We start from the raw sequence: 14,071 nt of genomic DNA, 5'->3' as shown, positions 1-14,071 counted from the left end.
ACTTGCTAAAATTCGACTAAATAATATATACATAACAATGATAAAGAAATTTATTTTTGTCTTAGTTTGTTTAGATGAAGTAAAGTAGTCCTTTCTGAATATATTGTGTTTAGAGTAACAACATATACAGACAGCATTCTTTAGGCTAGTTAGAAAGTTATCTTTTCTTGACACTGAATAATATACTAAACTAAGGCACTACATTTTGAAATTAAAGTTACTGTTTGTAGTTTAGAAGAAGACTTCTTAATAGTCTTAGGACTGTGCTACAAAGGACAACTGAGAAAGAGTGGAATCTTGGTGTTAAAGTTTAGAAATAGCATTTACTGTCAAAGCATGGATTCAAAAGTCTCCATTCCATAGAGTATTTTGCTAGACTCAGCTGGGAACTGTGCACACAAGGTCTGATTTTAATTTGTGTAGAATTTCCATGAATAACAAAGTCTAATTAAGACATCCATTAAAAGTCCTTAACGTTAATTCAGTGTGGAAAATCTTAGAGTTCCATTGGATTTTTTTTTAACTGATGTCTTAATTAGGCACTGTTAGGGGAAAAATTATGCAAATTAAAATCAGGCCCTAGTATTACGCATTTTTTTAATTATTCAGTACTTGTTTTACATATATTTCGATTTCTTTATAAGTTAGGAGAGCATATTAGGTGATAATCTGTCTATATTGTTCTCAGTTTTTATTTAGTTTTTGAAGGTAAAGACCCAGCTTTGAAGAGAAGCATCTTACCCTCATCTCAGTTAAAAGACAAAAGTCCACAGCTCCCCTCAGGATCTTTCAAATAACAGGAGTAATGTAGTAAGTAGGATAATCCTTTACCAAGGCTGTCTTCAGATAAGATAATAGTTAAAGCAGCCTCAGATGGTAGAAGCTTTATAGCTTAGCTTCACTTGTTTAAACTAGTGGAGCTTGCAGAGAAAAACCTTCCTATTCTGACCTTGAGTTTTCAGAATTCTGCATGGACTTGGGAATCCTTCTTTGTCCCCTTTGCTCTTTTTAAATGGGAGGACACCCCTCAGTTCAAGTTCATTTATTCTAGTAGTCCAAGTGTCAGACTGCGAAAGGTACCAGATTGTGTGGCAGCATTGCCTTGAAATTCTTGTCACTTGGCTCCTGCTCCAGGTAGATATAAAATGTTTTAGGAACACAACACAGAAGCACTCTCACATTGAATGTGCTGCTAGTGATAAAATGAGAGCCTTCTTTCTTCCTGGGGCCATGTACAAAGCAATCCCGTACACTGGCCCCACCACTAGAAGTTGATGATGGTATGCTTTAGAGCTTCCCTGGAGAGGAAAATGGGTCTTTATAGTAAACTGCAAAAATGCTTTTTCAAGAACACTACATTTCCTTTGATGTTGAGCTCCAACTTAAAAACCAATCAATTTGCATTTCAAAGTAGATCATGTGATATGCACCTTTCCAGTGCTAGAAATGTCAATAACGGAGTGGCCATATTCTACAGTCAGCTGCTCCTTCCCAGCCTCCCCTGGCACTGTGCTGCTTCGGATTGTTAAGCAACTGAGATGCCTGTTCCTCCCCATAGCAATTTGGAGATTAATTGCATTACTGCTGCACCAATTATACTGAGACAGTCATGCTATTCAATGGACTATTTTGAATAAAATTAGTTTAAAGATATAACTCTTCGATAAGTTTCCATAGAGGAAAATTTTGGTCAGTTTTCCTGACAAAGTTAAATATTAAAATTGCCCATGAAGAGTAGTCAGTATATTCAGGAAGTCTTTTTTCTTTATAAAATAAAGACAGTGGTCCCTGAGTAACCCAACTAAAGACATAGTCCATCTCTGTAAGTCATAATATGTAAGTACTTTTAGCTATTTATTTTTCTCTAAAAAGCTAGTTCTAATTTTTGTTCAGGCATCAATATATACATTTTTATTACTTTCTTTGCTTTTAAAAGTTGAAATTATGAAGACTATATATTTGTAGAGAAGAATCTCCTAGCAAATTTTTAGGAACACCATGAAATGAGAATCACAATATGTTTAATCAAAAATAACATGATTTGTCTTTAATAGTATATTCCAGAATTTATTCAATGGTACACCCTTAGGATTGTGTCTCCTACCATAGAAATTATTTTTTCCAACACAGAATGAAAACTCAAATAATATTTTTTCCTGAAATTAGGCAGGGGGATTCTTGGTTAATTCTCACAAATGTCAGTAATAAATATACTGTATAGTTCCCCATGCCAAGCAGTGGAGGAGTAGCTCCAATAGTGATGCACAATTGATTGTTCTCTCATTCACTTCAGCACATTGTAGTGGTTTTCCTTGGGAATATCTTATTTCTAAGCATCAAGTTCAGATCTTACTCAGCATTTCATATCATATGTATCTGAAATTTTAGAGATTTTAAATCTTAAATCTGCTTGTATTAGTAAGTCGTCTAGTTTGCAATGGAGACCCTACATTCTAAAATGGCCTGATGTGTGTGTCTGTAATGCCTGCATGTGAGAGAAAGAGTTTTTATTTGCAGAAAAATGGCCTCTGATAGAAACTAGACTGGTGTATGTCTCCTCTCTTCACGTCTGTTGTGTCAGTGATATTGTTCTTTAGGATGAAGATGTACTGAAAGCCAAACTGACTCAGAATCGAAAGTGAAGGGTGGAATGTAAAGAACTTCCGGGTTACTATTGTAGGTAGTTCAGTAGGGAATTCCATTCAGGTCTCCATGAGTGTTTTCTGGCATACTAAATGAAAGGATTAACCAAACTTACTCTTGGGAAAGTTAGGAAAAGGAAATCACCTACACCAAGTGCTTTGAAAATGAAAACCTTCCTTGAAATACTGCTTCTGCTTATTACTACTAACCATTGATTGGTCCCTGACTCAGACTTTGAGGGCCTGTATGGAGATAACTCACATTGCACAGAATCCACGTACCAGCGTGTACTGAGTGGAGTTGTTGGATGAGATGACTGTCTTTTGGATTGTTTCACCCGGCATTCTGTTTTTGTTTTGTAGCCTAACAGCAGTGGTCAAGTAGTAGGGAAAGTGCCTGGCCATTTCACTCCTGTCTTGGCACCCTCTCCCCATCCCAGTGCAGTGCGACCTGTGACCCTGACCATGACAGATACTAAACCCATCACTACATCCACTGAAGGTGAGGCAGCTTCACCTACAGCAACCAGTAAGTATTTCTGTAGGAAATGAGAAATGTCCATCAAAGGCACCATTGGATATATGATCCAAGGTGGAAAACCCTGCAGCTTTTCCAGCTATTTGGCCAGATGGAGATTTCTCATTTAAATGAAGCAAGCAGGCATGTATGTGGCCTGGCTGTTACATCCTGTTCTCTCATCAAATTTACATCAGTGCCTCACATTCATAAAGAGAGAAGCATATTTGTTTGAGTAAACAGCCATAATAAACGTAATACATCATGCCTGCTTGTTCAAGGTATACACTGAATAACACAACACAGTGTGCAAGGGTTTTATGTCACCAAGGAGAGATGAGGTAACTGTTACTTATTAGAACATTCCTGTGGAAGTCAAACCCTTCCACCAGGTAGTCGGAATCAGTACCTCCATAAGATACATGTTTACTTTACTGTAGGTTATACATACCACTGTTGGAAATAGTCATACAATATAGTGTGCAGGTGAGAACATTGTGAAGCTTGGTGTTAGGCACATGTAAACTACCTGAACTTTCATTATCGGAAACTTTTTATTTAAGCCTTTTGGTCATTTTTCCTATCATGGCACATCAGATACTATGCTTATTAGAGTGACCATGGCACTGCAAATATCAGAAATTTACCTAATTCCCTTACATAGCACATCAATAAGACAAGTGAATTTTTTGTTTGTTTGTATAGAGAACTCAGAAGCAATTAGGAAAACATTTGCAGTTGGCTTCATGCAAATTCCTATTCCCTAGAACCAGAGTTGATATGCCACAGATTGGCAAATGGTAAGGTTACAGTTGGGAGGAGCTAGCATGTTCCTTCACAATGATGCATATGTCTTAAATTCAGTCTATTTTTCTTTCCTAGAGCAAACAAATCCTTATGTTCCATAATTTACCATTGAAGTGTATACCATCAGAGGTACCTTGGCTCATTTTTTCTTAGCCATTGGAAAGATAACTTTTTTGGCAGCTTCTGAAAACCTATGCAGAAACCTTTCAAGAAAATATGCAATATTTTGAGTATACAGTGTATATTAAGCATTTATTTCTCAAAATCTATGAACTCATATAAACTAATACATTAACATAGGTTTGTAATGCCCACCAATAGTCATTAATTAATGTTTAATAATTGATCTATTAACAAAAGATCCTACCCCAGCAAACAGTTCCCTGAATGCAAAGGATGGATTAGATTTGGTAAGGTAAAGCCAAAAATTCTTTTCTTTTAAAGGATTTTTATGTACATGACAGTCATTAAAGCACTATGTACAAGTTTTAAAAGTTAGTATCAAAGTACCTTTGAGCCAATTCAATAATTTAAATAAAAACATATAGAATGTTCAAAAAATAGTTGAAAACTATCTATCATGGGGTAAATGATCAAAACCAAAGTCCTAGAACCTTCTGGTGCCTATGCCTACTTTTGTGCTGACACTCATATATAAGATTCAGGAGAGGAGCTGACCCAAATGATCACAGCCATGCTATAGGACTATCTTCAGTCTGCTTGTTAACGAGTTGTATCTAAAATCATATACAAGTTCTTCAAACAGGAATTTTGACCAGTAAAATGTATAAAATATTCCAAAATAATTTCTTGGTTGTACAAAGATAGCTTCATCATTTTATTTTGTACTCCTATCTGAAAGAAGTAGATTGAGTATTTTTCTTTCCTATAAACAATCTTGTAGTCTTTACTCCCTAGACACTACTTACATTGAGAAACTGGATGTTAAACTAATATGTCAGTAAAATTACCAAAAAAAAAGAATACACACACACACACACACACACACACATAGAGGCAAAGAAACTTGTTTTTACTTATTTACAAGACAAAGAGCGCAGACACGGGGCTGGCTCTGTGTAGGTATAACTCTTCTGCAGCTGGTCAGTCTGTGTAGAGAGTTGTGAACCTGCTTGCTGATGGCTGCCCTTGCCTGGACATGATTCAAAAGTAATTAATACAGTTGTGAGGATGTTCAATATTTTTTATATCTTAAATTTGACCTAAAAAAATCTCCATGATTAAGTTCTGCAGTTAAGTGAACCTTTAGAATTAATATATTGATTTTAAAAAGATATTTAAGATTCATGTCTAAATTCCTAATTAATAGCATGGTTTTAAACCAAGCACATGGCTTTCTTCCAGCCTATAAGTGTAACATATGGTAGCAACTTAGTTTTTCAGTTTATTCTATATGGCTGGCTTACTGTGCTGGAGATAATAAAATACATTAAAAAAATAAAAAGAATCAAGTATTTTAGAACTAGGACTCTGTACCAAAAAGAGAAGTACTTTCGTAAAAACTAACTGTAAACTAGTCTACAATAGTGTAAGTAACAGTCATCCTATGTACATTCACCTACCTGGTGACCACATATGACAAAAGGTGCCATCAACTTCCTTCCTAACCAGTCACAGGCAGATTGATAGGTTTTTTTTCTTTCTTTCTTTCTTTCTTTCTTTTTTTTTTTTTTTGTATACTTAGGAAAATAAAGAAGTTCTTCAAATGAGAACTTATCACATTAAGTAAAATATTGAGTTAAGTCATTTTATGTCATATAATAAAAATGAATAGTATGAGTAGATTTTTAATAAGACAGTTACACAAAACATTTTCATTTCATACTCATTAAGCACATCTGTGTAAATTCTATCATTAAAGCTGTCACTCTTCCTGACAGTCCCTAACTCTGATTTTCAATTAGAATCACAGCCTACCATTGATTATTTCATTATTAGACCACTGACACCTAGTTAGAGGTTCATCTAGGAAAAAGACTCTTCTATTTATCTAGTCCTTTGGGTCTCACTGTAACTGGAGCACACAGAGAGACATTCACATGAAAGGATAGGCTATGGCTTACTGGATAGATTTTTTTTTTTTCCCTGGGGGGATAGTTAATCGAAATCAATTGCCACTTCTTTTCTATGACTCAGCCAGGAGAAAAGAAATGGAGACCCTTTTTTGGATACAAATCCCACATCTCTAGGTTTCTTGTACATGGACAGGGTGTTCATTCTTATAGTTCACAATTTTTATCTTTGTTTTTGTTCTTCCTTAATCAGCCTACACAGCCCCAGGCACATCTCAAGCCAATCGATATGTGGGACTAAGCCCAAGAGACCCATCCTTCCTACATCAGCAACAGGTGGGCACGTTTCACCCAGGTGTAATGGGGTAGCCACGCTTTGCTTCGGCGCTTTCTCCGTTGCCTTTCAGATCTGGACTCAGGATGGGGCTCATGGGGCTTCTGACATAGAAATTGATCATTTCATTTTCCAAATAAGCTTCCTCATTTATCCTTTGTTTCTCACTTCTCTCAACTGTTTCTCAAACTGGGTCATGACCACTTCCATCTCCATAGCATGTATCAGTAGCATCCTTGAACACTACTTTGTTTTGGCCAAAGAGTGCTTTTCTCTCAGTCTTCCTGGGTATGGAGAACTCACTAGCCTATCACTCTGTAGGGCAGGCATTGAAAACCAATTTAAGAGCCAGCTAAAGTAGAAACAGTACATAATTTGTGTTTTTGAAGCAATTTCATTTTTTCCAGATGTTTTACTCTTCACTTTGTATTTCAGCTCTGAATATGAGTTATGAAGCTAAACTCTCGGGTGACACATCATTCCTATTTTAATAGGTTTAAATTGGTTTAGTGATTTCAGATGTGATAAAACACTTTTTTGGGTTCTGCTTTTTTACATCATTTATGTTTCAAGTAGCATTTTAAATTTCACATCTCATTAATGCTGTAAATTTAATGCAAATGAAGTGCTTACCCAAACTGTGAAAATATACAGTCAGGATTAATGGTGGCTTATAAACAAATTAGCCATAGTCAAAAGCATTCACCATACCAACATGGAATTCCCATGATTCTAGTTATGAGATCACAGAAATAATTGTAAGCACTTCTGAATTTAAGTATATTCTATGATGCATATATTTTCCTCTCTCAGGTTTGCTAGCAGAGCAGTCTGAAACATTATATAGGGAAAAGTCAGGCCATAACAAATAAGAAAGAGCTGGTATTAGGCAGTTTGCTCTAATTAGTTATTTGTGTATTTATGTGAGTTTTCGTATCTGTTGCAAGCTTGTAGAGGTACGTATGCTCATTTATATTGTTCTAGAGCTGCCCACAGTGCTTATGTTTACTGTGGCCTGTCTCTAAGGCACTCTCACGTTCTTCCTATTTACAGGTCAATGTAGTAGACTGCATATAATAAAGAGCAGTACATGCAGAGTTCATAGAAAACCATAAAGATGATAGTGCATTTAGGGTACTTGACATTTTTCCAGGTTAAAAAAAAAACACAAAAGAAAGAGAACTTACTGAACACATTTGTTTATAGTTATAAAAATCCCAAATAATAATTAGTGGTTTTGCCAGCCAATGGCTTTTCAACATAATTCTCTGGAATGTTGCTTTTTTTCACCTCTAAAATTGCTGTAATATGAAATGTGTTATAATTACTATGGTTCTGTTCGACAAACATATGTGTGCATTGTGTTTTAAAACATATGCAGGATTTAATGATTTAGAAACCTGTTCTTTTAAAAATCATTATATAGTTTATTCAGAAATATATTCATCATGGAATTTGAATTATTATTTATGACACATCTCTAGTTTCCAGTTAAAATTTATATTTACAGAATATGACTCCATTATTTAACCTTTAGCCCCAAACACATTTAAAATATTATAGCCAATTTCATGCATTCAGAAATGATCTTCCTTTCTCCCTGCCCTAGTCCATGGCACCTCCAGTTTTCTTATCACTTATAAGTAATGTTGGAGCCTCCTGTAATCATGATCACTAAAGTTCCATCAATATTTCCTAAAGATAACCCAAGAAAACCCAGGAAGCACAATGGAAATATGGGTCTCAATATGAACAGAGATCTAGCAGTATTTTGAGAATTCCATATGACTTGTAGAAGGATAAACTGTTTTTGGCAAAGATGGACATTTGTTATGTAAGTGGGCAGTGTTGAGTGAAGACTACTTATAATAGGAATGTGTTTTCTTTAATCAAATGCAGTTACTATATTGATCATTTGGAGAGACAAACATACTTCACAATCAAAAAAATTCAAGACTGATACTTTGTCCTTTATTTAGTGAAAATCAGGTCCACTTTTTTTATTTGAAGAAACTAAATATGCCAAATTCATAATGATCCATAATTTTAAGTTATGTAGAGCACAAAATATAAATAAGTTTCACATGATATATGCAAATTACTTAACTAAGACTTCAGTTGAAAACCTATTATTTTTACCTTTTCAATTTTAAGTAAAATACAGATGAAGTTTTATATTTACTATCTTGGAATGGAGGAACAGAAATTGTTTAAATGACTTCAACAGAGTAAAGGTTATTCTTTCCTACAGCAGAAATGAGATTGATTTACTGTGTCCTTTCATTACTTTACTAAGATTTAAAAGAGACCACTCTGCTAACGGCAGGTTCTAAATGCATTTGGTTTAAAGCACTCAATGATGAATGAAAAGGAAAATCAAGGGGTACATGAAATAAAGGTAATCAATCATTTTATATTAGCCAGGAAAAATTCAAAATTAGAAAGGCAATGGTTTCAGTCTGAGAGAGTTCTTTTAAACATTCCCCATAACGTTTAATATACATGACCCCTTAAGAATAAATATTGTCACCAGGTACATTCTTCAGTTTATAGCAGCTGCTTTATGAAGATTTATCCTTTCAGATTATGGAAAATATTGATGTGCATTGTTGCATGCTGTTTTTCATTAGAAAAGAACTTTAATATAACTTACATAAATTAAGATAACAATCAATTTGAAATTATTGAATAATTTTGAATATCTAAAAATAATCTTTCCAAAAAATGATACTACCATAGAGCTTTCAGTGCAGTCATTTTTTTCTTTTTGTTAAAATATTTTATTTTTATTTATTTACTTGAGAGAGCAAGAGAGGGAGAGCATGGGTGCACCAGGATCTCTAGCCACTGCAAATGAACTGCAGATGCATGCACCACCTTGTGCATCTGGCTTATGTGGGTCCTGAGGAATTGAACCTGGGTCCTTTGGCTTTGCCGACAAGCACCTTAACCACTAAGCCATCTCCCCAGCCCCAGTGCAGTCATTTCTAACACAAAAATACACTAGTATTATTATTATTGAAATGTAGAATATCAAAATACATTCATGTTAGCAAATTTGAATAATAAAGTATAGGCTTTTGTACATACCTGATACACATAGTTGTTATCAGCAATTATACATTTTTGTGCTCCTTTACATAAAAATTATTTTTGATGCTGGTTCTTAACTGTGTTGAATTGATAGATTTTTTTCTGACAAAATTTCAACTACCACTGCAAATATGATATGTAACTTGAATTAAAAAATAGTCACATACTTGAAAAAGATTCATGAAAGCCAGTTGACAATTTGCCAATAAAAATAATCCTCCCTAGGTAGTCATAATAACTAGTCCATGCCAGCTGATCAAGACTTGCCTTTATCACTTAATACAATCTTGAGTATTATTCAAGGTCTGGAACTCATCTGTCTTTGGGATTATTGGCTTACTGCATTCACTATTGGCATGGGAAAACCCTTAAGTCAGAACTTCAACTGGAGCTTCATTCTTTTTCCACTTTTCTATTGGTAGATGGTTTGGTGGCTTGAAGAATTCTTTGGTCCTGTTTTGGCAAACTGAACTCTTTATTCTTTATTAAGAAATACCTTTTTATGATTGGGAACACTTGCAGAAGTGGGAAAGATATCTTTTCTGGTTTGCCTTCATAGAAGTTTAGTACATTGCAGTGTTGCCTTTCCTTGCTTACACATGCCTTAGACAGTTAAGGAATCATGTCTCCCAAATTGTATCTCCTTGGAAATGGGAACTATCCTGAGGAATGTTATACATTGCTGAGAAAATATAGAAGCATTTTGTCACCAACCTAACAGTTTTAGTATGAATGGTTAATAAGAGGCAAGTACACTTAGCACCAGTTCCACGTCTGGTTTATCTCCTAGGAAGTTTACTAATTTGAGGCCTTCTATATTTGCTATCATAGAAAGGTTGGTAATTTAAAAGACTCTAGTTGATTACAACCATTGTAGTTGAATCAATGGTTACATTAAAAGCATAAATATTTACCATTACACATTAGTACAACACTTTTTTTTTTTTTACAAACCTTACTTCAAACTAGAGGTAAAAGTTTTCAGCTAAGAAACTTCCTGCATAAACATAGAAAGTCACCATGCAAACCAGCCATTGAGGTGCACATTTTTTTTTGCTATAAATTAGAGATTTCAGGCAGAATAACTGGGAGGTTACTTTGAACTCTCAAGTGAGACAATTACTTCAAGTAAGCTCTGTTTGTAAGAACTAAGTTTTATTTTCAGCATCTTATCCTGATCTCTTGACCATTGAATGGGAGGCCTGGTCTCCGCAGCTCCTGGCTTACTCCTGCTAACCGCATGCATTGTACTGGTGCTTGAGCTTCAGCATGCTATATCTCCTGCATGACTGTGCAGTACATCATTTCAAGTTCAGTTATTGGGCTCGTTTATATTGAAATAATTTCAACACTTTTCTCAAAATATTTTGGAACTAGAACTTGAAAGTACTTTGCATTGCACTAAAATTTTTGGTTGCACAAAATAGCTTTTAAAGAAATCGTCTCTGTAGGATTTTTTTTTTTAATTGGGATAGTAAATGAAATCCCTTTATAATGTAAGTCACAGTAAAGGAAAGAGCCAAAACTTGGTACATTAAAACCATTGAAAAGGAAGAATATTACTGGAAACAAGCAAGTGAAAAGACAGGAGTGGACTATCAGCTGGCTTTTCAGTAAGCCAGGAAGCAGGCTATCACCACTTGGGCCATTCTTATTGTGGTTGTTATCATAACTGACAGCTTGACACCAAACCCTATCACATGTCTTCTTTGTAGGTATGTAAATGGTAAGAGATCATATTTCACTTCTGGTAGCTGGAAAGAAAGTTTCAGTTAAAATAATAGTTGTGCAAATGTTTGGCTTTTTTGGCTAGTTTTTAAATTTAAAAAGAAATCCATCCATCTTCTGTCTGTTATCATTCATTCATTCATACAATTCCTTACTTTTTTTTCTGGTTATCAAAGTCTGAGCTCCAGATAATCTATTCTAATTAATGTAAATTTAAATTATGCTTAATGCAGCCTTGAATTTCAATCAACAAACACAAAAGGACATTGTCTTACTTGAAAATATTTCAGGTAAAAAGATCTCAGCTGAATGAGGGAAGCAAAGGAAATTCTGAAGGTGATATCTACAACCATTCCAGCTTTAAATATGCTTAGCTGCACACAAAGGACAGGATAGGGACAAACAGGTATAGTGAGGACCAGGAATTAGACCCTGGTAGCTTGTTCCTACTGACTAGAACAAGTATGTCCAAACTTGGGCAAGGCCATTAAACCCTGTTTCTTAGATCTCTGTTTAGAAAGGAAAGGGAAGAGGTTAGAACACATGGTATATCTCCAATATCTCCAAAGCCTTACATTTTACAAGAGTGGTTTCTATTGAAAGAAAAAAAAAACACCTTTTATTTTGTAGTACATATGATTTATGGCCTGTGACGTCTGTTAAGCTCATGGACTGTGCATACTCATTTAACTTTGCTCTGCTAGTAAGTATCAAGAAGCATGTATTTCAGAAATTAATATAGAACTGATTTTAAGGTACTAGGATGATTTTGAATTTTTTTGACAATTTCATTTTGATTATTTTCTTTGCTCAGGAATTTTATTTAGTATTCATTCAGAGACTCTCTATCCTATGAGCCTCATAGCAAGTAATTAGTAATAATGAAATAAAATTGTATTAATTTAAGCATTTACAGGAAAGTATGAATACTGAAGTGTTAATCTTCCTAACCCTCCCTCCAAGAATCTTTATCCCCCCTCCCACCACAAAATCTTTCCTTAAGACATCTGGAAAAATAAGACACTCAAGAGAACATAAAACATACTTTTCAACGTGTTCCCCTGAGGCTCTTATAAACTTAAAAAGAAAAAAAAAGTGAAAGGTAAATTTGTCTGTGTTGATAATTCTGTTTACAGTATAATGGTTTATTGGCTCAGCTGAGAGCTGTTTTCACCATGAGATACTGTTAGTCTAACAAACAGGGCATTTTGCTTACCGTCCTTTTGTTCCAGAGTAGATTGCTCTGCAGGTAACAAAAACCCTTATGAAGCTAGGCATGGTGGTATACACCTTTAATCTGAGCCGAGGCACAGGTAGGAGGACTGGCATGAGTTCAAGGCCACCCTGAAACTACATAGTGAATTCCAGGTCAGCCTGGGCCAGGGTGTGACCCTACCTTGAAAAACTAAAACAAACAACAACAAAACCAACAAACAAACAAGTAAAAAAAAACCTGTACATAACAAGAAAGGGCCTTCATCTGAATGAACAAACGTGGATTCTGAAGTCACAGGCCATATGGATTCTCTGTGGCTATCAGCTAGGTATGTAATTATTTGAGTGCAGTATCTTAGATTTCCTTATGCAAATTTTTGAGGGAAACTAGAAGGTCCCTGTCTTTGCTTTTCTAACATGGTGCCAGGAACATGGCACTCCTTCCAAAGGAGGGCTTCCAGTCTGAGAGCAAATGTTGTGAGCACCTCACCTGCACTTTGTTTTTAGTTGTTTTGACTATTTTAACTTACTTGTTCTTGGACTACTGGGTAAAATTTGTTTAATATACATCTTGGCTTTAATTTTCTAGACAATCTTGTTTCATATTAGTAAATGTGTAAATTAAGTAATTAAAATGACATGTAAATATGTATTTTTTAAGGATATGCATACATTTCAAAAATAAGAATTGCTTCCTCATCTACTTGCAGACACATGACTCCAACAAATTGAAGTTTGATTACTTGGGAAAAGGGAATCATTTCCTATCTTGAGAAAGAAAACAAAAAATTCACTAAAGCATTATTGAAGCATTGTATTTATGAAAATGTTAAGTAGATGAAAGGCTTATATTTATGCATCTCTTAAAATTAAAATTTAAAACTTAACTCAGCTGTCAGTTGTTATTTTAAATTATCTAGCATTGATTCTTTCACAGGACAGAAGCTGAGGTAGTCCTATTCTAAAGTGAAAAAGTGGTTATTGTTTATTACTTTAAATCTATCTAAAACCTCAAGTAAAGTTATTTTAGAAATATTGAATTATAAAAATTAACACAATATTATAAATGTTCCCCCACTTAGTTTTAATCTTTCAGTGATAAAAGTCTATTCAAAATTGCTTGAGTAAGAGTGTCTTGTTCAAATATGATGAAGAATTTATTTTCTTAGAAATTATTATTTGTCAAATATTTGGTGAATAGGTGATTTTCACTGTAGTCATTTAATTGCTTTCCTTACTTTCACACTGCCTTTAAAATTCCACTGGATACTTTGTTAATTGAAAAATGCTTCAGGAAAAGGTTTATTAATTTAAGCGATCCAAGATTATTATTTATATGTATGAAATTGTTAAAAATAAGTAAATTAAATTTAATAAACATGAAAGAACATCTCTCAGTCAAATGCCTTTGCTTAAGTAAGTGGTAATTTACAAGCATGCATAAACATTTGTCTTAGGCACTTTTGAAAGTGTTGATATTGTTGTTCCATAATCTAAATAGACCAATTTATATTATACTATACATTGCTAATAAAAGAAAATAATGTAATTCAATACTCATTAATACCTGCCAACTTCTTAGACATTAAATAATTAAACATATTTATTGACTATTTTGTGTATATTTAAACAGTTTTTTCTTTTCAGAAGAAATATATTTTTTAAATATTTTTGTTTATTTTTTATTTATTTATTTGAGAGC

General features: G+C 34.2%; 1 protein-coding gene across 9 annotated transcripts in view; it reads left to right on the top strand.

Moving 5' to 3' along the window:
* Nfib (nuclear factor I B) overlaps positions 1–14,071 on the top strand; it is a 250,254-nt gene that overhangs the window by 214,782 nt on the left and 21,401 nt on the right. For 4 of the 9 annotated variants that reach the window (XM_045160951.1, XM_004658442.3, XM_045160960.1 and 1 more), the window contains exons 9-10: positions 3,006–3,171; positions 6,253–6,335. The exons of 2 other annotated variants lie outside the window; for them this stretch is intronic. In XM_045160951.1, coding sequence (XP_045016886.1) covers positions 3,006–3,171; positions 6,253–6,335 — 249 coding nt within the window. The remainder of the gene's footprint in view (positions 1–3,005; positions 3,172–6,252; positions 6,336–14,071) is intronic. 3 more of the 9 variants (XM_004658443.3, XM_004658444.2, XR_006639357.1) reach the window with 2 other exon arrangements.

The sequence above is a fragment of the Jaculus jaculus genome, chromosome 1 (assembly GCF_020740685.1).
Source record: "Jaculus jaculus isolate mJacJac1 chromosome 1, mJacJac1.mat.Y.cur, whole genome shotgun sequence".
NCBI classification, from domain to species: Eukaryota; Metazoa; Chordata; class Mammalia; order Rodentia; family Dipodidae; genus Jaculus; species Jaculus jaculus.
The sequence above is the reverse complement of the archived record's forward strand: the minus strand, read 5'-3'. Positions and strand labels throughout refer to the sequence as shown.